This window comes from Halyomorpha halys, unplaced genomic scaffold (assembly GCF_000696795.3).
Source record: "Halyomorpha halys isolate HHAL.00 unplaced genomic scaffold, Hhal_1.1 Scaffold251.1, whole genome shotgun sequence".
Lineage (NCBI taxonomy): Eukaryota > Metazoa > Arthropoda > Insecta > Hemiptera > Pentatomidae > Halyomorpha > Halyomorpha halys.
In genome coordinates, this window is record NW_027106674.1 from 1,805,810 (window position 1) to 1,828,971 (window position 23,162).

A 23,162-nucleotide genomic window follows, 5' to 3' on the forward strand; every position below is an offset into this window, starting at 1 on the left:
ACATTTCCAAATAGAGTAATACAGTATATATATGATCAAAGGAAGAAATGAACCCACCCCCAGTGTAGTGGTTGTATATATATATTTAAAATTAGACATCCAAAATTGATTTAATTCATTTTGGTTTACTTATAATTGGGTATATATGTATATCACTATCCCAGTTCAATGGTGTAACATCTCAAAAAGTGGTTACATTAAGCTATGCATGTAATTTTAGCAACATGGGTAAGATCTAGAGTTCAAAACTGTAATATCTCAAAATATATTTTTTTTACTCAGATTTTTCAGATGACATATGTTTTACTCAATAGACTTACCCTTACTGCTAAGATTACATGTATATTTCAAAATAATCATTTTTTGAGTTATTTACTTACACTGTTGAACTGGGACAGGGGTATCAAAACAAAGAGAGATAACTTGATTTAGTACCAAATATGTTGATCTAAGAAGTCTTAATACTCAGTTCATAGTTAACAAATGAAAACTTATATCTGGTAAATTAGAAAGTTCAGTGCTGCCACCTATCGTACGCGGTAGTAACCACTTCAACCAGTTTGTGTAGTGTTTTTAATTTTAGTTTTTTATCTATTTACAAGCGTAATATTTTTTTAATATTCTCTGTAAACTAAATTATTTAATTTTAGGAAAATGGTCGGATCGGCGGTGAAGAAAGGTATAAAAATAGTAAAAAAAACTATTTATTTTTCTACCTATCTAAGCCATTGGTGCCCATCTTCCTATAATTAATTACATTCGGCCAACTATTGATAAAACTAATTGACAGCGGTAATTACTAATGATAAAAAGTAGAGTTCTCACAGAACAAACATCCCTCCCACAGTTAAGTATCTTATTCATACCTTCTAATATCCACGGTAGAAAAAGGTAATACTCACATCGAATTATGATTCTCACATAATGTTCATTTATTGATCAATATTTATTTCTACTTTAAAGGGATCGGGAAAAAATTAACTATGGTGGTTATGTAAAAATCTAATAACCAATGTTATTCTACCAGTTATGAAATGTTTTTTAACAGGATTCAAGTGACAATACTAGCTGTCACAGCCACTATGATCTTAATTTTGCAGCTAGTTCTTTCAACATCCAAGAGTTACCTTGGAACTGTTAAGTTTATAACATAGTATTTTTGTAATATATTTTGAAATAAATATAATCATCTCATGACATTTATCATTTTCTGAACTCAATAAAGGCCAAAACGCACAAAAAGAAAAACAAATATATAATACTTGACTACAAATCGTTCGAAATTAAGCGCTCACTAAATTTTGCCGCGTTTGGCAAGTTCTCTCTTTGCCCCTCCTATTTTCCAACACCATAAATATTTATAAATCGATTTGTTTCAGTTCGTACGACCATGTATTAATATTTTAAAAATGCTGTAATTTGATTCCATGAATTTTATTTAATCTCGTGAATTGAATTAACATAAGCACACTCCCAACCAACACTGAGACCTTTGATAATTGGCAGCTTAAGACTATACAAAAATATACATGGCACTCCGATAGCCCTATGACCATTATTTAAAAGTAAAAAAACTTAACGATCGACCCAAACTAGTACTAAAACTGAGTCGAACAAATTAAGTTAGACAAATGGAACCCCTCAAGTCTAAGTGGAAAATATTTCTTTGAAATGAGCGATTCTACTGAACCAAAAAGTCGGACTAGTCCTAGTAAATTGGATTACCAACTAAACAAAATTTAAACGGTGAAAATCTAGCAATCAAATATCATAGTAGAATTTTGGTATTTTACGTTTAGATCGAACTGGGAATGGTATCGAGAAACTATAATCCCCAGCCTTCTGATAACTCATGACATTTGAAATTGTAATAGCATTAGATAAACATACAACAGGCCTTAATTTACACGATCGAAACTAAAACAGATGTAAAGATGATACGTCATTTACAAAGTGAGATATGAATCGTATCTCGTAATCGTATGAATTATTTTCAACGTTTAAGAAACTAACTGTATCACTGCGATCTATAGGGTACACACATATTTGAAAACATATCCCCTCACTAGTTATTGTCAGTAACTCCATGTGGGGCTAAAGATACTTAGCTTTCTGTATTTTAAATCTCTTGCTTACTCCATTTTGTGTGAAAAATAGTTTTCAACTATTAATGTTATTTAACAAAAACATCTCTTAAGACGAACTTTCTACTTCATATCCAATAAAATCTCATATTAAATAGATGCCAAGTTAATTTTTTCATGTTTAGTTTAGTTTTAGGCATAATACCTCTGGGCAGATATGTTACGACGAAGCGGATCAATCTCAAAATAATCAGAACACCCGAAAATACGTGAAATTTTTTCAAACATTTTCGGAAGAGGATAATGTCTAGTGTCTCCAGACTACACCAATAAGAAGGGAAATTTGGTATAAATTGAGGGGACAGTTCAAGTTCTCCATCCGATAAATTGTAGCTGCTTTCCTGGTTTTACTTAATTCTATAGGTTTCCACCAATAATTCCTTCGATCTTTTTAATGATAAAGTACAATAGGAAAAAACTAAGTCCACACTGCATCTTATATTCAAATGAACGGTCACATTGAAACAGATATGGCAATCTAAATACATTAATTTTAACCATTTATTATAAGTTGGATCCAGATGTTCATCAAATAATTGGTTCTTTATTTTTTCTTTGGGAAAAAATGCATATTTGAAATAATAAACTCCATTAAAGTAATGAGATAGAAGAAAAACAAAATTATATTTTTTGTATACAATTAGAAATCTCATAATATGCATCAAATGCAAAAAATAAACCGGATAATATAACCCAATAGTTTTGGAGGATTAAACCCTGTTTTCGGAGATAAGGAGAAACACCAGTATTTAAGTTTTGTTATTTTGTTATAACTAAAAAGTATAATATTTTTCAAGAAGGAAATTGACACTAACATGGATTACTAATTTCATATATTTATTAATAGTAACATCAACTTATATGATCCAATTTACACTGAACACTTCATTTTAAAACCTCTAAAGTTTCGAGTTTCGGCACTCGAAGCACTGGCCATACGCCAGATGTTGTGCGTGTGAAAAAAAATGTGTATATTTATAATACATGTAATAATTATGTTTTAAATAATGTTAAATTATAGGCAAACAATAAAAAAGGAATGTTAATTAAATTGTACATAAATTAAGCTCATTAGTTAAGTGATAGCAGAGTCCTAACCTGTTGAAAGTAAGTTTGATTGTTAGTATTATTGAAACTTTGGAGGTTTTAAAATAGTATTGAGAGTAAATTGGATCATTGAAGTTGTTATTATTAACATAATGTTCATGTCAAAAAATTAACTCCTGTTTTAAATTTAATATAGATTTATAAATGTTACGTGTTGCATATGACGAGATAGTAAGTAGGATTTAAAGTGAAGTAAGGAATTCCTTTGGCAACCAACCACGGTAGATTAATGCAACAAGTAGTGGGAAAATATTTTCATTTCAAAAGCTTAAGATTAGCCCTCACAGCTGTTGGTTGCAACAAGTTATAGGAAAAAGTAACAGGTTAACAATTAGAAAGAGATTTTACTTCGAACGCATACAGACGGCTTATCCCACATAGAGTAACAGATAAAATGTAACAGTTTATTAGTAAGTTATAGTGTGTATAATTAATTATTGGCAGCATCCAATTATATTATAACAATATAAACAAAATATAATTGGGAGGACTGATTGGCTCTGTAACTCCATATAGAATAAACATCAACTTGATTACCCATTAGTCATTAGTCATAAAACAAATAATTCTTACTTAATTGGTAATTTTTCAAAAAACAAATACCCATTTATAAGACAGCTGAGAAAATAGGGCAAGATTATTAGCACCAGAGGTCGTTACTATAATTACTGTGCTATTAAAAACCCTTCCCTCGATAAGGTGGCTAGACGGCTTTGGCAGTTAAAACCCTGCAATTAATTTATTTTAAATTCAAACTAGAATTAGGGGTAGTTTAAAGGTAATCTATAATCATCGTGAAAAAACAAAACAAACGATCAGTTAAAAAACATAAGACAAGCATCTGTAATACTGAATAAATCACATTAATCCACTAGTATAAATAATTAAATTATTCTTAGTATCTTAATGTTTAATTTAACAATTGTGTTAACGCCATATATGTATATTAATTAAAATGTAAATCTTTTTTTTTTTGTTTTCTTTTAATCAGCTGTTAATAAATTTAACACATGACTAGTATGTTTTTGTTTTTAAAAACAAATGAAGAATTGTGCGTCTGTGTGGTCATGAAATACCAGCCAGTCGGATTATTAGACACAACAATACTACAAGTTCAGTGGCCATAGATCAGTCGCCCCGTCGACATCGTCGCCCATGTACACTCGCCCAGTCGAGTAGCCAACTTACAGTCGCCCAGTCGCTGTACTTGTTACCTGACCTTTCTGGATGAGATCTTCGGAGCGGTTTGCTGTGTGGGCCCACCTACGTTAAGAACAGAACGTCGTCCCCGACCTTTTCGGTACGAACTGCAGGACCCCGACCCATCAGAGTTCATCACTTCATCATTTACAAAAATTTGTAATTAGCAATTTTTTTCTTATTGTAATTTTCGTCAAAAGAAGTTTTTTTTTGTTATTATTTTTGTTAATTGGGTCCAATATTATTTAGAAGGTTTCTCTTTGTTTTTAATTTAATTTATGCATTTAATTTAATTTAATTTACGAATAAATGTTTTATCCGAGCCAGCGTTTATTTATTTTTTTAGTTAAGCTTTCCAACAAGGAGACTATGTCGAATTGAGGTGGCTTAAGAAATTGTGTTTGGATTGTTACTAATGAGGGGCCTTTAAGACGTACGTATATACATCCACAATGGTAAAATATGAATACGTAATTTTATAAATAAATAAAACATATTTACCACATTATAATTCATAGGATTATATTATTTTGTATGTAACATGTTTTTCGTCTTCACTTGCGTATAAATTGAATATAAACTTAAGGGAAGTATTTCGATCATGAAAAACACTTTTTGAGGTTGATTTGTGAACATTCTAGCGAAAAATAAAAAATGAAATCTCATATTTAAGATGAGTATATGTTTGGAATGTTACAGCAAGTTTTTCGACTGACCGGAAGTGCCATTTTATAGATTCGATTTTTCATATTTTTTCGATTTCCTTCAAAATGGCTTCAATGTTTTTTATTAAACTCAGTGAATCAATGAGCAATGAAGTGTCTTTCACATCAGGTAGGTTTTTTCCTCATCGAAACAGATTAACAATGCTTAAATAACGAATTAAAAAAAGTATATTCCTATAATATAATTTTAATATTGTGTATTTGAGAAAAATAAACAGTTCTCATTGTTTGTAATAATATTCAATGCAAAAATCAAAAATATTTAAGAAGTTTATGAATAACTAAAGGAGAAAAAAAGAAAAATAGACAAATCCGATTCGACCAGGAAATGCCGAGGTCGCACGATCTTTCTCGATCCTATTCCACAATACAGGACTTTGTTATTTTTTCTTAAACTTTTTTATTCTAGGCAAGAAAAAAAGTTGACAGTGGTTTTTACACCTCAAGAAACCCTTAAACAAGAACTTTCATAGTAATATCTTTAACAATTTGTGAAACAGGTTCCAGTCTACTGGAGTTGGAGATTAAGCTTAGGTTTAATGCGCTCTGATCAGAAGATAGTTCATCAGGATGGGAGTGATTTAAAGAACTTAAAGCACCACACAAAAAGAACATTAAAATTACTTTTTGATTGGCCAAACATAATCGATCATTCGGCTTATTGTTGCTGAAATTTATCAAGTGATATCATCTAAGAATAAGTGAAACACTGTAACTTCATACTCACTTTATCAAATAGCGTCCGCCATTTCTGAAAATGAAAAAAAAAATATTAGATCATTATAATATTTTACTAAAATTATAATACAATATTAAAGAGGTGTTTATAGTTGACCGTAGATACACAAAAATTAGTAAAACTTCCTCAGGGCTAAAAAAACAACAAAACGAACAGCCTTGATTCAGAGGAAAATAAAATAATAACAAACTAACATAAAAATATACACAATTAAGTAGACAGTATATGATACTAATAAAAGATAAAATATAATACTGTAGAGGTGAGAATTACACACAACAAATGTGAGTAAACTTAATAAAAACAAACTTAATTTTTAATACTGAAAGATGTTGATTGACCGTGTGGAAAGATAAAAGGAATATGGTCCGGGTGCGGTCAAAAAAACTCAAATAGTAGAATTATACTATTTTAATGAGCCAACGTTTCGCCCCACTGTTTTCCTTATGTAACTATGTGTTTGTATCTTTTTTAGCCTTGACGAAGCCCTGCAACGTGGGGCGAAAAGTTGGCTCATTAAAATAGTATAATTCTACTATTTGAGTTTTTTTGACCGCACCCGGACCATATTCCTTTCATCTTAATTTTTAATAGTACTTCTGAAGGATAAGTATTTCTTCGCCTCCTCGACCCAATAGAACCTTTTGAGGTGATTACGTAGGCTAAAAGTTCAAAAAAAGTATATGATCTAATAATGAAGCCCACGTGTGTCAATATTAATTAAAACACAGACTATGTAAAATACGTGTATGATTCACGCGGGCCACTTAACATTTTACATTAAATCATTTTCAAAGGGAAGATTCTAAGATATAGATAGAACAAACAAAACACGTGTAATTACCTGAATTTAGGGTAATAATTCTTGACTTCTATACAACAGCCTTAGTTTAAATAAACTTAGCCTTATTTACATAAACTAATATTGGATCGCCACTTTGACACACCTGAAGAAGCACATTACATCTTCATAATAGACAGACAGGTTCAAAAAGTTCAAAATGAAGATATTCAAACTTTTTTTGATCCTTTAGAAAAAAAATGTATGCAGAAAACTTAACAAGTCTCATAATAGACTACCATATGAAGGGAGAGTTTTTGTCCATAGCTCGTAACTTGTTAAATATTACAATGGTTAATTAAAGCAAATTATATCATGAGATAATTTGATGGAGCAATAAAATTCTTTAATTCTTTTTAGATTACAACGTTTTCATCAAACAAAAATGTCGACGAAATCTGACTTCGGGACGGGATTTCTTGGATGATAGAAAGAATGGCTTCAATCAAATGACCAGATTAATTCCTCAATCAAATTAATCACATTAATTCCTTTTGGTATTATTTATGAGGAAAAAGGGTTCACGCAAGCTTATTAAAATTAAAGATTTTTAAGTGTTTATCTGTCACATAGATTTAAATATATCCAACTCGCCGGTTCGATTTCAATCTGGGGTGGATTGACTTTTATTTCATTGCGAATAACTACAGAATGACAACTTGACCTTCCCAATCTTGTTAGAATAGGATGATAACCTGTAGTGTAACTCCCTAAATATGTAAGAAATAAATAGCTAAATATGTAAGAAATAAATAAATAAGCGGGATTATAAACAAATTAAAACAAAAAAATAAATATAGACAAACACTTACAATCAGTCATTAAATAAATCCATATGACAGGCAAAACCCTTAATACCGTTAATTAAATTTTAATGAAATCCTCATGGATAGAATGGATTGGTGCCTTGAATAGTCCCATGGTCCAAATAAAATAATCTACTTAATCTTACGCGCGCGCGAATTTATTTTCCTCCATACATCTCCATTTCGAAAAAAGGTCAACCGTTACGCGTTATTGGACATTTATATACAAATGATCTATTAAATTTTATCAGATTACGTTTTTTACTTTCGATTACGCATAGGGTAAAAAAGCATGAGAAAAGAATGTGAGAAAGTGGAACAGATGCGCGGAAAAATAGTAATGATATACCATCCGACCGAATGAGCTTAAAATGAATAAATTACCCTCGAAATTCCGGAATTAATAAGGAGTAATTACAATTCCCACCTTTGACTACGATGGTAATGACCAAAACATCTGTACTGCAGGCGATGTTTCATGACCTATCGGCCACTCATGTTTTAATAACGGCTATGGGAGAATACCTCTCAGGACCGCAAAATACAGCATGTACTTACTGAAGAAAAAAATGAGTGGTTGGTGGTGATTGATAGGGAGTAATCGACTGGAAAACCCAATGTGTCCTTGGTCCTAGCAGTAAGGAAACTTTGCCTTGATGAAGCCACAGTATCAATATCAAGGACCAGCCGATACGGGATCGATACGCAAGATCAACTTTCAGGAAGTATACGGCTTGAATTACGGTTAAATGAAGAGCTTCACCTGAAAGCTGTCAAGCAGCAACGTGGTGAACATTGCGAGGTATATAACAACCATATCCATGACAAAAAAAAATAATAAAAAGACAATATAACCTTTATACTATAAAGATATAGGAGTATAAAAGAATTGCTTACGTCATGCAATAAATTGTTCTTGAGGTCCCCGCTGGATCCGAGGCTACCGGAACCAGAAGGTTCCATTTTCGTCAGCCACCTGAACCACAACATCCCGCCATGACCTGAAACAAAAATAAAATCTTGCTAAATAAAAAAAAAATCATATCATTATCACCTCATATCAGTAGGCTAAAACTATTCAATATACTTCCAAACTTTTTGGAACCCACCTTATAACTTTATACAGCAACGTTGTAATAAAGGCAAACATATTTAAATTTTTTTTTCCTTATTTCTTGAACTTTAAGCTAAAAATATAAGTCAATGTAATAATTTATAATGACATCCAAACACCAATTGGTAGGTACAATAACATTTCTACATTTAAAGGTATCAAGGCCATCTTCTATTCTGAATATAAGAGAAGGTAAGGTAAAAGGCTAATGAGTTTGTGAGGTTATGGAGCTTATTTTGGAACGATTGATATCTCGTTCAGGCTAAATCGGCTACATATGTAACATTAAGGTCTTCATAAAGCACACACTCACATAAAGATGATTGTATTTGTGACAAAGTAAAGATTGAGGATTTTACGAAGGATTTTGAATGACTGGATACGAGAGGAAGGTTTAGTGGAGCCCCAAAGCTCAAGTCCGTATATCCAAACAGGCCATGAGCAGTAATTGATTGGAACCTTGGACCTTTTGCCTAATAAGTGCTGTAGTCGGAGTCGACGAGCAGTTCCCTGTCTTTTCAGTCTTGTGTGAGGTTTTCAAGCTGGTCGTTTGTCCAAATTATCCAGGTATCTCTCGGTACAGACTGTTGATACTTGGCGTGTAACTTATGTGCTGGTGAACACCTACCCACCTTCTTTTCAGTGCTATCTGGTTATAGGGTATTTTGTAGGTATTCAAAATATATAAGAAGCTAGTATAATCTATATTCTTATATATTTAAATTGGACAATGACTTTCCAAGACCATTTGGGGCTCAAGAAAAATCTAAAAATTAAACAAATAAATAAACTCAGCAATATCTGACGTTTTCTAATACCCTTCTTTGCCTTAATCAAACCATCTCCAGAGACTAATTAACTGTGACAAGCAAAAATAAAGAAATGGAGCGAACTAGTGCAATACTAGGTGAACAATAATCATTTCTACTCAAGTGTTAACTTGATAAAAAAAAATTATTGTTAGTGAGTCCACTTTTTTTAAGTTTGCCATATATAAAGTCAGTTTCTTGTTTTCAGGAAGTTGATGCAGATACGTTATTCAATGATGTTTCTGTTTGGAGTACAGAATACTATCTACTAAAAGATAATTAATGTATCGTATAATATCTCTCAGTACAATATCATAAATAATATTACAAAAATTGATGTACAATATCAAAAAAGGCAATCCTTCTCGGCCACCCGCCACGCTAAGACCCTCAGGGAGCTACGGTCCTATATCACTTTTGAAATATTTGTTAAAAACGGGAGTAGGAGACTTAAGATAGTATTATCGAGCAATATTACAAAAGCGCCTGAAATTGAAAAACGGCTTATTTTTTTTGGGATAAAATATATTATCAAACAAAAAAACTCTGAAAATGATCACATATGCAAATTATTATTAGAAATCATTATTTCATAATATTGGGAAATTAATAATAATAAAATATCGGGTGTGTTTTTGGATCGTATCCATTCCCCTATTTTTTTTTTCGGGTGCGGTCGAAGAAAAAAACCAAATTTTAATCTAACGATTTAATGTAAGCAAACGTTTCGCCCCACTCACTAGGGCTTTATGAGGTCTAAAAAAGATACAACAACTAAAATAAAGTAACAAAGAAAGAGAATAGATAAAATGAAAACGTAACCTAAGTTGCGGCTAAATATGATTTAAAATATATGAAAATTTTATAAAAATGAACCAAGTATAAATAAACATTGAATACAATTTTATATGTTTTTTAGCCTTCACTATATTATATTTATTGTATCTATTATTTTATTATTATTTTTTTGTAGTTTATTCATATATATTTTTTGAATAATATCTCCCCCTTTTTATGTATTTTATCATTTGATATGTGCGAATATTTAATATTTTCTTAAATTTCCTAATATTATCTTTACTTTAACATTATTTTATATATCTTTTTATGATAAAATATAACGTATTTGTTAATCTACAATCCCCTTCCCATCCCTCTATCCTGTTTGTCTTATCATCCGCCTTGAGCTTCATTTTGGTGCTTACCTCCATTCAGTGAGGTGGGAGTCTTTTTTTGTTCAATATTTTCCTTTTTTCTTGACTTTATCCTTATTCTCCTTTTTCTGTCTTTTCTTTAATTTACTCTGTTCATTTTTATATAAATTTACACATATTTTAAATCATATTTAGCCATACTTTGGTTTACTTTTATTTCATGTTATCTATTCTCTTACTTCGTTACTTTATTTTAGTTGTCTTTTTTTTTAGAAAAAAAAAAAGGAAAACAATGAACAAAATAGAGCACTCACCTCACTGAATTCAGGCATGTACCAAAATGTACCTGAATGTGTATAAGAAGAAAAACAGTAAGAAGACCAGGGGGGTTGGTGGCTAACAAATGCGTAACAATTGAAAGCAAAAATATATAGAATAAAGTTAAAGTAAAGATATTGTTTAAGCCCAAAATTTTGATTTCTGTTTAGGTTAATTTTGTTTTGACAACTTTCCAAGTGACTTTTAATTTTGTTAGTTGTAAGTTTATGTTTATTCATTTTTTTTAACTATAAGTAATTTTAATTTTGTAAATAAAAATAAGGAGGTTCTACGTTTATAAATAAATTGCGGAGGTGTAACACGTGCGGAGCAATTCCGAAGGCAGTGGCGCCAGTTCCTATATAACCGCGGATGAGGCAGTTGGCAGTGAAGATTTAGGTAGCACTGGAGCGATGTTAGTTGGCTTTGGCACGGCGTAAGACAAGTGACGCATTGCTTCACGGACGTTCCACCGCCATTGTTTTGTTGAGTCTTGTTTGTTGGAACCTTTTCACCGACTCACCGGCAACTCACCACTGTTAAGTCTACAGTTTTTTTGGAGTCGTCGGGTTGCCCGGTAACCTCTCTCTCACCAGCTCGCCAGCGGTCATCCTGGTCAACCAACTCTAGACTTGTGATGTTGTTGTGATATGCGCATATCGACCCCACGCCCATCTGTGAGTGACTTTTATGTTCTTCCTTCGAGCGTCATATTTTCTTTTTTTTGCTTTAATTAACTTATTATTTCCATTGTAAATAGATTTTTTTTGTTGTTTATATATGTATCAAAATATGTTTATCCTTTTTACTCCACGATTCACTATCTTTTTTTTGTAACAACATAACAGTTCATTTTTTTTGTTTATATTTTAATTAATTAAATCTTTGTATCACTTGGAAAGTTATATTTTTATTATTTCATTTTCTCAATTATTATATTTTTTTATGTGATATTTATTTCAGGTCCTCCGTTATTTTTTTTTTGTTTTATTGTATCTCGAACCAGCGAACATTACCCTCTGGGGAAGAGGTCGGTTTTCACATACGAAACACCCCTCGCCCCAACAGATATTATTAGAAAATATTAACTATAAATAGACATCAAATGATAATATACATAATAAGAGGGGAGAAATCATACAAAAAATATATAAGGATGAAAAATTAATATGGATAAACTACAAAAAAAAAATAATGAATTCAACAAATATAATATAGTGAAGAAAAGAAAATATACAAAATTGAATAGAGCTACAATTTTTATTTATACTTTTCATTGAACATCTTATTTTTATTTTCTTTGCTCATTTTTATATTACTTTTCATATATTTTGAATTATATTTAGCCACTACTTTGTTGTTTATGTCTTTTTTCAGTCCTGATGCCCTGAAGCCAAGGCGAAACGTTGGCTCACCTTAAATAGTTTAATTTCTATTTGAGTTTTTCCTTTGACTGCACATAAATCATCTTCCCTTTTATTTAAAACCTCAAAATTTGAAGGGGTATTAATTTTATTTTTCTTGGTTGATTACAAAGTTTCATTGTAGAAAATAATAAACTATAAAAATAAATATTGGATTGATTTGATCAACATCGAAAAATGGCTCTAGATGGAGACACGTTCAATAGTGAGTTAGCCTAACGGTAATAAGGAGATCCTAAAAGAAGAAGAAAAAAATATTTATAATATTATAATAATTATTTTATAAAATACAAATTATATATAATATAAAATTAATGAATTTTTCCAATAATGCCGAAAATACACAATGAAGCATAGTATCAAATTCTAGGAAGGTCTAGAGTTCCCTGCAAATGACATGGCTTGAACATTTAGAGTAATGCACCATTGAACCTCCGGTCCCATAGAAACCGAGCCATTGATTTGAACAATGATCCTGGGGTGCCCAGTCATCTTTTTTTCCTGATACTGCCAACCGGCTGCGCAATCCCACTGCTTTCACTTAGCCCAATTTCGCTGCCTCCCTTCCTATCCTAATGACTACCTTCCATCTTTGTTTTTATAAAGCTAGGCAGAGCAAAACGTTTTGTCAACCACCGCGCTCGCCTCATTATCACAGATTTTAAGTGCTGTTTCAAGCATTAGGAAGAACCACACATCTTCTAAACTTACTGGAACTACGGCTCTAATTTGAATGAGGAAAAGTAAAATCAACAGTTGAAGAAAACAAAAACGTTTAACCTCAATTCAACTATTTAAATATTTAAGCTTTCACTACTAATTAAAACTATAGTTAGGAACTATTTTATTTGTCTTGAAAAACGAGGTAATTATTTTAAAATTAAATCAAATACCAACTGAAAAACTTAATTAATTAAACGAGAAGATGTTTGGGAGTGCGGTCAAATTAAAACACATTTAAGTTGAATTAACTAATTTAATCGTGCCAACGTTTGAAACATGAATACTAGTTTAATAATAATTTAAAAATTAAAATTAAGGAAAGAAAAATAAAATTGGGAGAAAGAAAATATATGTAATAAATGAAATATAAGCATAATCATAGATAAAGAGGCAAAATATAAGTAAAGTTTAACAAAAGAAATAAATAGAAAAAAAAATTAAAAACAACAGTAATAATATATGGTGAACATAACTAATGACGTGAGTTAGGAAAATTGAGAAAAGAGGGGGGGGGGATAAAATAAAGATAGGGAAAACATAAATGAACCTATTAGCTTGAAATCTTACCGCCAAGTGGCTTCTGCGCCTTGAACGGCCAAACTCCGAATTAAAAACTTAAAAAATACTTTAAATGGATGACTAAGTGTTTAAGAGGAAACGTTACAAGTGGGTAAAAAATGAAAAGTAAAAAGTAGAAAATATATAAAACATTTAGAAGAGGAAAGCGTGTAAGAGGGTGACAACAAATGGTTATAGAAAATGTTAAAAATATATATATGTACAAGGATGACGGATAGTAATAAAAGCAACCACAATCGAGGCAATAGGTATCAGAGCTCTGAGTGTTAATTTGGACATCAACAGGATAAAATAATTAAGAAAAATAATAATAATCTCTCTATTATACAAAAAAGCTTTAAGTGATCACCATGTAATATTTTATTTTAAGTACAAGTACTATATTGAAGTACAAATTAAAATTCTGGGATGAAAATTTGAATTTTTTTTTTCGTACTTTCACTATATTGAAAATAAACTAACAGAACTGCAGAATAAATGTGAGTTACAGTTATACAATGTGAGCAACGGGTAGTGCAATTAAATGAAAAGTTGTATAATTTATGAAATAGGGGTTGGTCAGCCGTTAGGAGAACAGGGAGTAATCCTCTGGTAAACACATAAAATAGGTAACAATAATAATAACATATCACAGCTATAGTAATAATTAAAGCAATACAATATACACAAAGTAAAGAAAAAAGGGCAAAAAATAAATCGTATTTCACTAAAGTGATCCATAATCACCAAGATTTGGAAATTATGCTACATTTATCGAAAATGATTCAACTTGAGAAAACTTTGATATATCAGTAACTATTTAAGACACCTTCATTCATACAGAAGCCAGGCTAGTGGTAAAAATGAAACTAGTTAAATTTAATTTGAAGTAGTATATCTTCGTGGTAATAATAAAAGTCCTTGGCATATTTTCCAAAATAACGTAAAAAAAAACATATATCGGGAACTATTTACTATGATTACATGAAGGGTATGCATGCTAGTATGAACAGTAGCATGTTATCATATTAGGTACAATGTTTGTTGTACATGTTTTTCTTGTGGTAGGTATTTTCCTAGATACTGAGCAAGTAATGAAATATCAACAAAAGGTTTATTTCTTAAATTTTTTTTTTTGAGAAAATAAAGTTGTCTGTTGATAACACCAGGCTTTGTATTATTATTATTTTTTTTTTTTTGCTCTTAATGAATTCACACCGCTTGCCTTTTTTTATTCCAGAGGCTTTGAGATGACAGTCGTATACTTTTCATTTCAGGTCCTTGGGCATGGTCATTTTATAAGTCTAAAACTTAATACAAAATAATTCAACTTCTTTGCAACGAGCTCCTAGACTATAGGCACCCTAAATGTTTAGAAATGGTCTGATAACAACAATACTTTACTTATCTATTAGCGGGAGAAAAAAATAAATAAATAAAGCAGAGAACTATTCGAACTGTAGATATTTACTATCAATCTGCATTAGGCTGTCGATGTGAGTTGTGCTATTTAGAGAGGTCTACATTAGTGTGATTTCCTGATTTGAAGAGTTATAGTTCTAATTATTTAAATTAAAATAACTTTAATTTTGATATTCCATTCGGAATAAGATCAGTAAGAAATGCATACTAATGCTACGATCATATATTTGTGCTGAAATAAAAAAATATAAATATAACTTTCATAATAAAAATTGTTCAATTCAGAAGTGTTTTGATGTGGCAGTTGTGTAGTATATAATCCCCGACAGTATTGGGCCGGCACACCCGGGCGTCCGGTAACTGAACACCTGGAGGCCGTGTTCTATCCAACCTTCGTATAATCTTACCCGGAAATAAATAAAAATAAAATAATTTAAAATTGGATCAACAATGTTCATTGTTTAACACGAACTGGATCACAACTACCTCCTCATCGAATCATAACTGTCTATCATGTTGTGTTGATTACTTATCTGTAATAATAATCAAATATCGCAATATTCAAGAGTATCATATCGATATTTCTCTTACGGAACGTTATCCTTAATGATTATTAATTATTTAATTTTAATTTGAAGAATACGAAACTGAACATCTAAATGAGCTATAACAGAGGAAAATTAAAAAATGAAAACACATGAAAATACTAAGTTAAAAGCGGGAAAAAAACTTTTCTCAGTCGCAGAATTATATAAATCCAGTTATGTAAACTTTGAAAGTTGTCCTTCTTCCCTCTGTTGTTTGAAAGTACAAAACGTTCCTTTTTTTTTTTCCTAAGGGATATAGAATTAAAATAAAGGTGAATAAAGGAAGCAGTTTTGAAGGTAACGTTTTCATTCCATACGATGTATTTTAGAGGGATTTGAGGAGTAGGACGTTTTGGAAATCAAGGAAATTAGATGAAACCAGGTTGGAAATATGCACTAAAACTTTATGGAATGGCTAAACAGACTTATATTAGACGGCTAAAATCATTCCGATCTAAAACGCTACGCCTTATCACCAAAGCACTATTGTACGTTAATTAAGACATTACATACTGACTTAAAATTTCCAGCTGCCACTGAAAACATAAGAACTTACTAAAAACGTTTTCATGAAAAACTACTGATACACCAAAATACGCTAATAGACCTAATGGTTACGACTCTCATGCCTGAGAACCCATGAATACTAAAAAGAAAGTGGATGAGGGATCTGTTAATATAAAAAGTATGAAAATCAGGGAAGATGTACTATGATGTACTACCTCTGAGTCCTGTTCTTCTTTATGCTTTACATTTGTTGTTTAATATAACAGTAAGGTAATTGTTACGGTTGCCTTGGTGAAAAAAAAAAAACACGAGCGATATGTTTAGACGAGTGGGTTTTGGTTTTGTGAAGGTGACTGTTTGATTTTAGAACACTGTTCAATGTGAAGTGGTGATAGTTTATCAGGGCCTGTGTCTTTACTGTTTGAACCGAAATATCACCATATGAGAAATGTTATCGTATATGTTTTGTTTTTCAAAATGATTGTTTTCTAGTACAATGGACGGTCATTAACACTAGAAGTGGGAATATAGTGCAATGCGTGGCAAAGTTTCTTCAGTACGTCCTGGATGGGAGAATTGTGGGAGGTGTCACTTTCATACTTCTGGGGAAGGTGAGACGGTGGCCGGAAAAGAAATATCGGACAACCTTGTGTTCTGCCAGGAGTGCATCCAAAGACTACGTGGGGTTTGAACTAAATTTTATTTTGTTTTTATTTTATATTCGCTTTTATACTGTTTTGTATAATAATGCAAATTTAGTTAATAAGGTTAAGCATTTAAGTTAAGGTTATGTCAACCTATAAGTTTTAGTTCTTTTATTAATTGATAAGAATTCATGGTTTTCCTTTTTCATTTTGTGTACATAAATTTCTTCTTATTATTAAACTTTTGTACATATAGTTCTGCTGTTCTTTCTTAATCCTATACGCAGCTTACTACTCATTAATTTACTAATGTTTTTATTATAGTTGTTCACGGAATATTACGATAATTCAGCAGGTGGGTAGGAAACACCCCTAGGTTTTCTGTTATGGTATATTGTAGTTATATTGTGAGCATATTGTTTCGGGGTTTTCGTTATTTCCAAGTGAAAAAAATAATGTGACGCCTAAGAAGCAATTTATTCTTTAATTTTTGTTTCTTTTTTTTCTTTTTGCGATTATATATATTTTTTCCCCTTTAACTCGCCCCCTTCACCGCTGAGCGTGGGCAAGTATAAACGATAAATTTATATCTAAAGATAAATCAAAATTTGCGGTTATATAATCTGCTAATTGTCAATCTCGTATTTGACAGGTGCGAATCTAAGTCTGAAGAGAGAGAAAAAAATAATTGTAAACGATTTTTTATCGCTCTAAGCTGTGAACTTATTTCAAAATAATTCTATCTTAAGCATTTTATTCAAGTTTCGGTCTCTACATATTTAATTTGAACGTTTTTATTATTCCTTTCATAAGAAACATTTTTATTTTTTTCGTACATTGGAATTTTAGGCTTAAGCTTAAGTGTAAGGTAATATCCAGAAAAATACGAGAAGATTGTGATATTTAGTGCTTCCTTGCAGCCCCGGGGTAAAAATATTTTGGTTTATCGCCTTAAGGACGATAACACCGAATTTTTCACACGTGTTAGGACATCAAAGGAGGGTGGAGGTCACCTCTTCATAGTTTAAATTTTAAAAAAATGGATTATGAAATTTGCTGTTTGCTTTTAGGATTGTATTTACATTAATTTGTTATGAATAATAACTACAAGCAATAACCTTCAGTTATTTTTGTATCGTCCGCCTAAAACCATTGTGGCGTATTTAAAAATTTCTGAGAGGACTCTTTGAATTATCCTGCAGATTACAGGGAGATTAAATTAATTGCTAATTTTGAATTATTTCAATTGACCAGCTTGTGTTTGTTACATCGAGGAAATGTCTTTTTGAGTATGAGTAAAATATCGAAATAAATTTACGAGTTTCTACATATACGTGGTTTTTGTTACTTATTATTGAAGGAGTAAGTGGATGAAAGGGCTATGTAACATTCTTTTTGATTTTTTGAATCTTTAGTGTGGATAACGGAGGAGGTGCCTATGTAGGTAGTATGAGGCACTCTTTCCTCAAAATCTAATTAATAACTGAGGTAGATGTAGAAGGGGCTATGTACACTTCAAAACATAACATGTTCCAACAAAAAAAAAATGAACATTGTTTTATTAAAATTGACTATTTGTAAGATAACCCTTGCATCCACTATCCCCTTCAAATTGTCCTTGTGTTATAATGTCGGTGACAAACTAATATTGTATGATGTACATGTGAGAATGGTTATGAGAGACTTGATGAGAAAAACGATTCCTAATTATTTGTTTTCTTTCGCTTCAAATTTAGATCTGCACCTTTCAAATACGAGATCGACAATCATTACTGACTACCTTACTGTTATATTAAACAACAGATGTCATGGAAGTCATAAAGAAGAACAGAAGGCAGCGGTAGTACCTCACAGTACCTCTTTCCTACTATACTTACTTTTTTATGTTAACAGATCCCTCATCTGCGTTCTTTTTAGTCTTCTTGCGTTCTCAGGCATGAGAGTCATGGTCATTAGGTTTATTAGCCTGTTTTGATGTACCAGTAATTTTTCATGAAATCTTAATAAGTTCTTCTCTTCTCAGTGATAGTTTGAATTTTTAAGTCTTTCTTGCCATTAACGTACAATAGTGATTTGGTGATAAGATGTAGCGTTTTAGATTGGAAAGATTTTAGCCGTTTGGTATCAGTCTGTTTAGCCATTCTATAAAGTTTTAGTGCATATGTCCAATTTCCTTAATTTTCAAAACGTCCTACTCCTCAAATCCTTCTAAAGTACATCTCATGTAGTGAAAGAGTTACCTTCAAAACCATTTCCTTTATACACCTTACATAAACATTAATATCCAAATATAGGTAATTACATATAGACCGTGAGGAAGTAGTCAATGTACTTGGCAGCCTTTTAGTGTTAACAAGGCTCTGCAACGGTTGCTTAGCTCAAAACATAATTATTTGAATAAAGTTTTCAAAATTTAATCGTCTTTCTGAAATCGGTAGGTTAAGAAAACATAAACATAGCATCACGTTACATTATTTTAGGTTCTGCTCAGTCGTTTATTTAAGTATTAAACGTTAAATTTTTACAATCCACCTGTCCAAACAACTTTCCTAAAAAAATGTATTAATCAATTATTTAACAAAGATACATGTAGGTAATTTTATGTGCATCAAAACTGAGTAATTACATAAAGTAGTATCACTATGCTAAAAGTATACAATTGATAACCATCTGGAAATGATGACTAATGCGTATTTAAAGAAAGATGTGCTGATTCCAAACCAATATGTTTGGTGTTACCAATTCTCAAATTATAATCGCATGATGATAGAAATCAAATCGGAATCGTATAGATTGAAACCTATACCTCTGTCGGCCTTTACGTTTAACAATATTTTGGTACGATAGTTTTTTAATCTTTAACTTTATTTTTTATGTTTGCATACATAAAATTGGACTAATTATTGAATTCCAATTAACAATATGTAACCCAATAGAGACCCGAACCGGACGACCTCTTATTTGCTATATGCCTGATTAATGCGATACGCTACCGGAGGGGGGATGCGTTGCCAGGCAACCGTTCTCCCTCCAGCGTAACCCCTGGCCCTGTCCCCGCACCATGCGTATGGATTTCGGGCATTCCACTTTAGGGATTCGGCAGAGGCTTCCTGATTCTTGGCTTGTGGATAGAACGATACTATGGCACAGAGAAAGAACTCTGAAGGGATTGTGGATTCCATGACTTCAGAGGAACATCCCAGTACTGGAATAACATTTCGATTCATCACTTCGACTTATTGATTTTCGTCTTGCACAAGAAGCAGTACAAAACTTGATGAAATTAAATAAACACGAAACAATACAATTGTTTTAACATAGACATATTCTTAAGCGTGTTGTTCCGCAAATTTTACTAAAGCTACTTCTGATAAAATTTAAATCCACACATAAGCCTTCCGAGGTCCTTATTTCGTATTGATTCGAAAATTATCTACGTCGAATCTGACCTTAGAGTTCAACTGGGATCAAGGGAGAAAAGGTTAGGACTTCATCTTTACTAATCACGCAAACCGAAACTGAAAAGTAGGAATGAATCAAGCATTAAGTTAATAAACATTATTTTCTCTCCAAAAATAAATTACAACCATTTGATTCTTGAAGTTTAAGTACTTCTATATTTCAACAGGTAATCGTTTACAGTTGCCTTCGAGAAACAACTTAATGAAGCTTATGGTAATAGATGTTAGATAGATGTTCAATTTCGTCTTAAAATAATTTTTCATTTGTAATAAATTGGTCGGTACACGAGAAACCACAAATTGAAATTTAATATACATGGATATATTGAATTTATTATATATAAAAATAATGCTATTATTTTTATTTTTAGATGGAATAATAAAAATTCCTAATAGCAGCCCTGAACGTTAGCATTAATAAAATATTCATATAAAAATTTCAATAACTTTCAATTAGCACCCTATATACGTCATCATGTTTTATAATTATGGGAGATAGTTGACCGTGGATGACTTATACGAGAAGAAGATGGTTGGGGTGCAGTCAAAATAAAACACAAATAAGTTGATGTAACTTATTTAATCCTACCAACGTTTCGGCTAGTTTCTAGCCTTCATCAGGGCTAAGAACAGAACGAGATGACAACCAATGAATACAGAAAATAAAAAATAAAATATAAACAGAATAACATAAAGTGAATAATTTCACAGAATGGAATTAATAAAACGAAGTGATGAGAGAAGTGGAAAATAAAATGTATAAATAGGTAATAGAATAAGTAGGTAAAATAACATAATTAAGGAAATAAAATAAAAATGAAGTTATATAGTGCAATGAAGTATGAATATATTGAAAAATTTAAATTAATAAGTTAAAAATAATTTAATTATTTAGTTTAATTAGTTATTAGCTTTTAGTAATTTAAAAATTTAAATATGGAAAGAAAAATAAAGTTGAGAGAAAGAAAATATATGTAACCATAATAATTGATAAAGAGGCAAAATATAAGTAAAGTTTAACAAAAGAAATGAATAGAAAAAAACAATTTTTTTTTGTGTTGTTAGTTTTTTATGTTTTGTGCAGATTGGTGGCTAAAGTGATTTTCGAAGACAATAAAAACCTTAAGACCAGGAGAGGCGAAATTATGAACAAAAATTAATACTTTTAAAAAATAAATATTTTAGGGTTTCTCGAGGTGGGAATAACAAATGTAAATTTTGTTCCTGTCAAAAATACATCAGTTAACAATAGACAACAAAGCCGTTATGCAATCGGGTGGTTTCGCCTTTTCCAGTTCGATTTGGATATTTCAATTTTTATTTTAGCTATTAATAAAATTCTTCAATATTTTGTATTTATCCATTCTTTACTTTCTGAGAACTGTTTATTTTTTTCAAATAAACAAAATTAAAGGTTGTTGATTCATGCATTAGTTTTTCAAAAAATCGATTTAACAAAGAGTCACTTCCGGCCAGTCGATTTACCGAAAAAGTTATTGTCACAGCACAGACCCTCTTTAAAAATGAGATTTTAGTTTTGTACGACTTATCGTTTTTAAGCTAGGGTTACCACAGAGATACTCAAATGGGCGAACGAAAGAAACATAGACCATTTAGCGATACTTGGTGGTTAGTTGGACTCATTGTAGCTCAAAACGTGCATTGCCATGCGAAAACTATAATTCGAAATTTTTTACGATCGTAATATATTCACCAACTATACATATTTAATATGTAGATAAGTGGAAATATAAAGCAATACCTAAAGTTATGTTACAAATCGCTCAGAAAATTAGTTAATCAAAGATTAAAGAGTCTTGGTATTACCCCAGCAGATAACAGATCCTATCTCTAAATATCTAATTAACTATTTATTGATTTTCTGAGGTAAATTTTATTATTTTTTATTGGTCAGCTAATTTTTTTTTCTATTAATCTGTGCATTAATAGAGTTGGAAGTTTGTGGTATCACCGTCTAAACAATGTGCTCCATTCTCACAACTAATATAAATTTAAGGGCCAAATATGACATAAATGCATTTTTTTTAAAATTGTATTCTTGGATGCTAGTATTTTAATTTTAATGTCACAGTAATACTTTATTTCAATGTTGAGTGGAACCAACAAACGCTAAAAAGCCATAATTTCGGTACATATAAATTTAAAGAAAATTTTCCGTGCTCCAAGTCACAATCAGAACAGTATCTATTAAGTTGATGAAATAAGTTAACCAAAGGCAATCGCACTCCCTTTCAAATAAATAAATATAGTATAGTAAATACATAAAAAATCTATATTCCTGTTTTTAAATTACATCACTTCTTTGATATAAGGTGAAAGTTAACTATTCGAGCATGACTGTGAAAAATCAGATCCCACCCACGCTTCCCTAAATATAAAAAAGGAAATATTTTCTTAGATGTTCACATTTTATTTTACTATGTAATAAAACTTTTAAAAAGCCTGAGTTGAAGTGCCCTTTAATTAAGAACGTCTTTTCCCCTCATTTCGGTAGAAAAAGAGATGAAAGATGATTTGATTGTTTCATTAATGAAACAATAAACCGTGAAAAAAATGGAAAGATGAGAGGAGGCCGAGATATCCGACAGGTAATTTTCTAACATCAAATCAATTAGGGGCTGTAGAGGGTGCGCAAAACATTAAAACCCCATTTTAAAAGACGAAATTTTGACTGAAATTCATCCTTATTTTTTTCTTATTGATCTGCCGACAAAACAACCTCACCTAGTGAATAATACATCCTTTGTTCCAAATTTGACCATCCCAAAAACCATATTCTACAAAACTTACCATACCCCCTCCAATAATTTTAGATGCATTACCAAAGCCTGTTCTTTCCAGGGAAATGTATACTAATA

General features: G+C 31.1%; 1 protein-coding gene across 1 annotated transcript in view; it reads right to left on the reverse strand.

The window, feature by feature from the left end:
- The window catches only part of LOC106680246 (protein rhomboid), a 296,075-nt gene that overhangs the window by 204,145 nt on the left and 68,768 nt on the right, over positions 1 to 23,162 (reverse strand). Inside the window, exons 2-3 of the mRNA XM_014419802.3 lie at positions 8,460 to 8,563; positions 5,904 to 5,927 (exon numbers count right to left, since the gene is read on the reverse strand). Of these exons, the coding sequence (XP_014275288.1) occupies positions 5,904 to 5,927; positions 8,460 to 8,552 (117 nt within the window). The 5' untranslated portion in view covers positions 8,553 to 8,563. The remainder of the gene's footprint in view (positions 1 to 5,903; positions 5,928 to 8,459; positions 8,564 to 23,162) is intronic.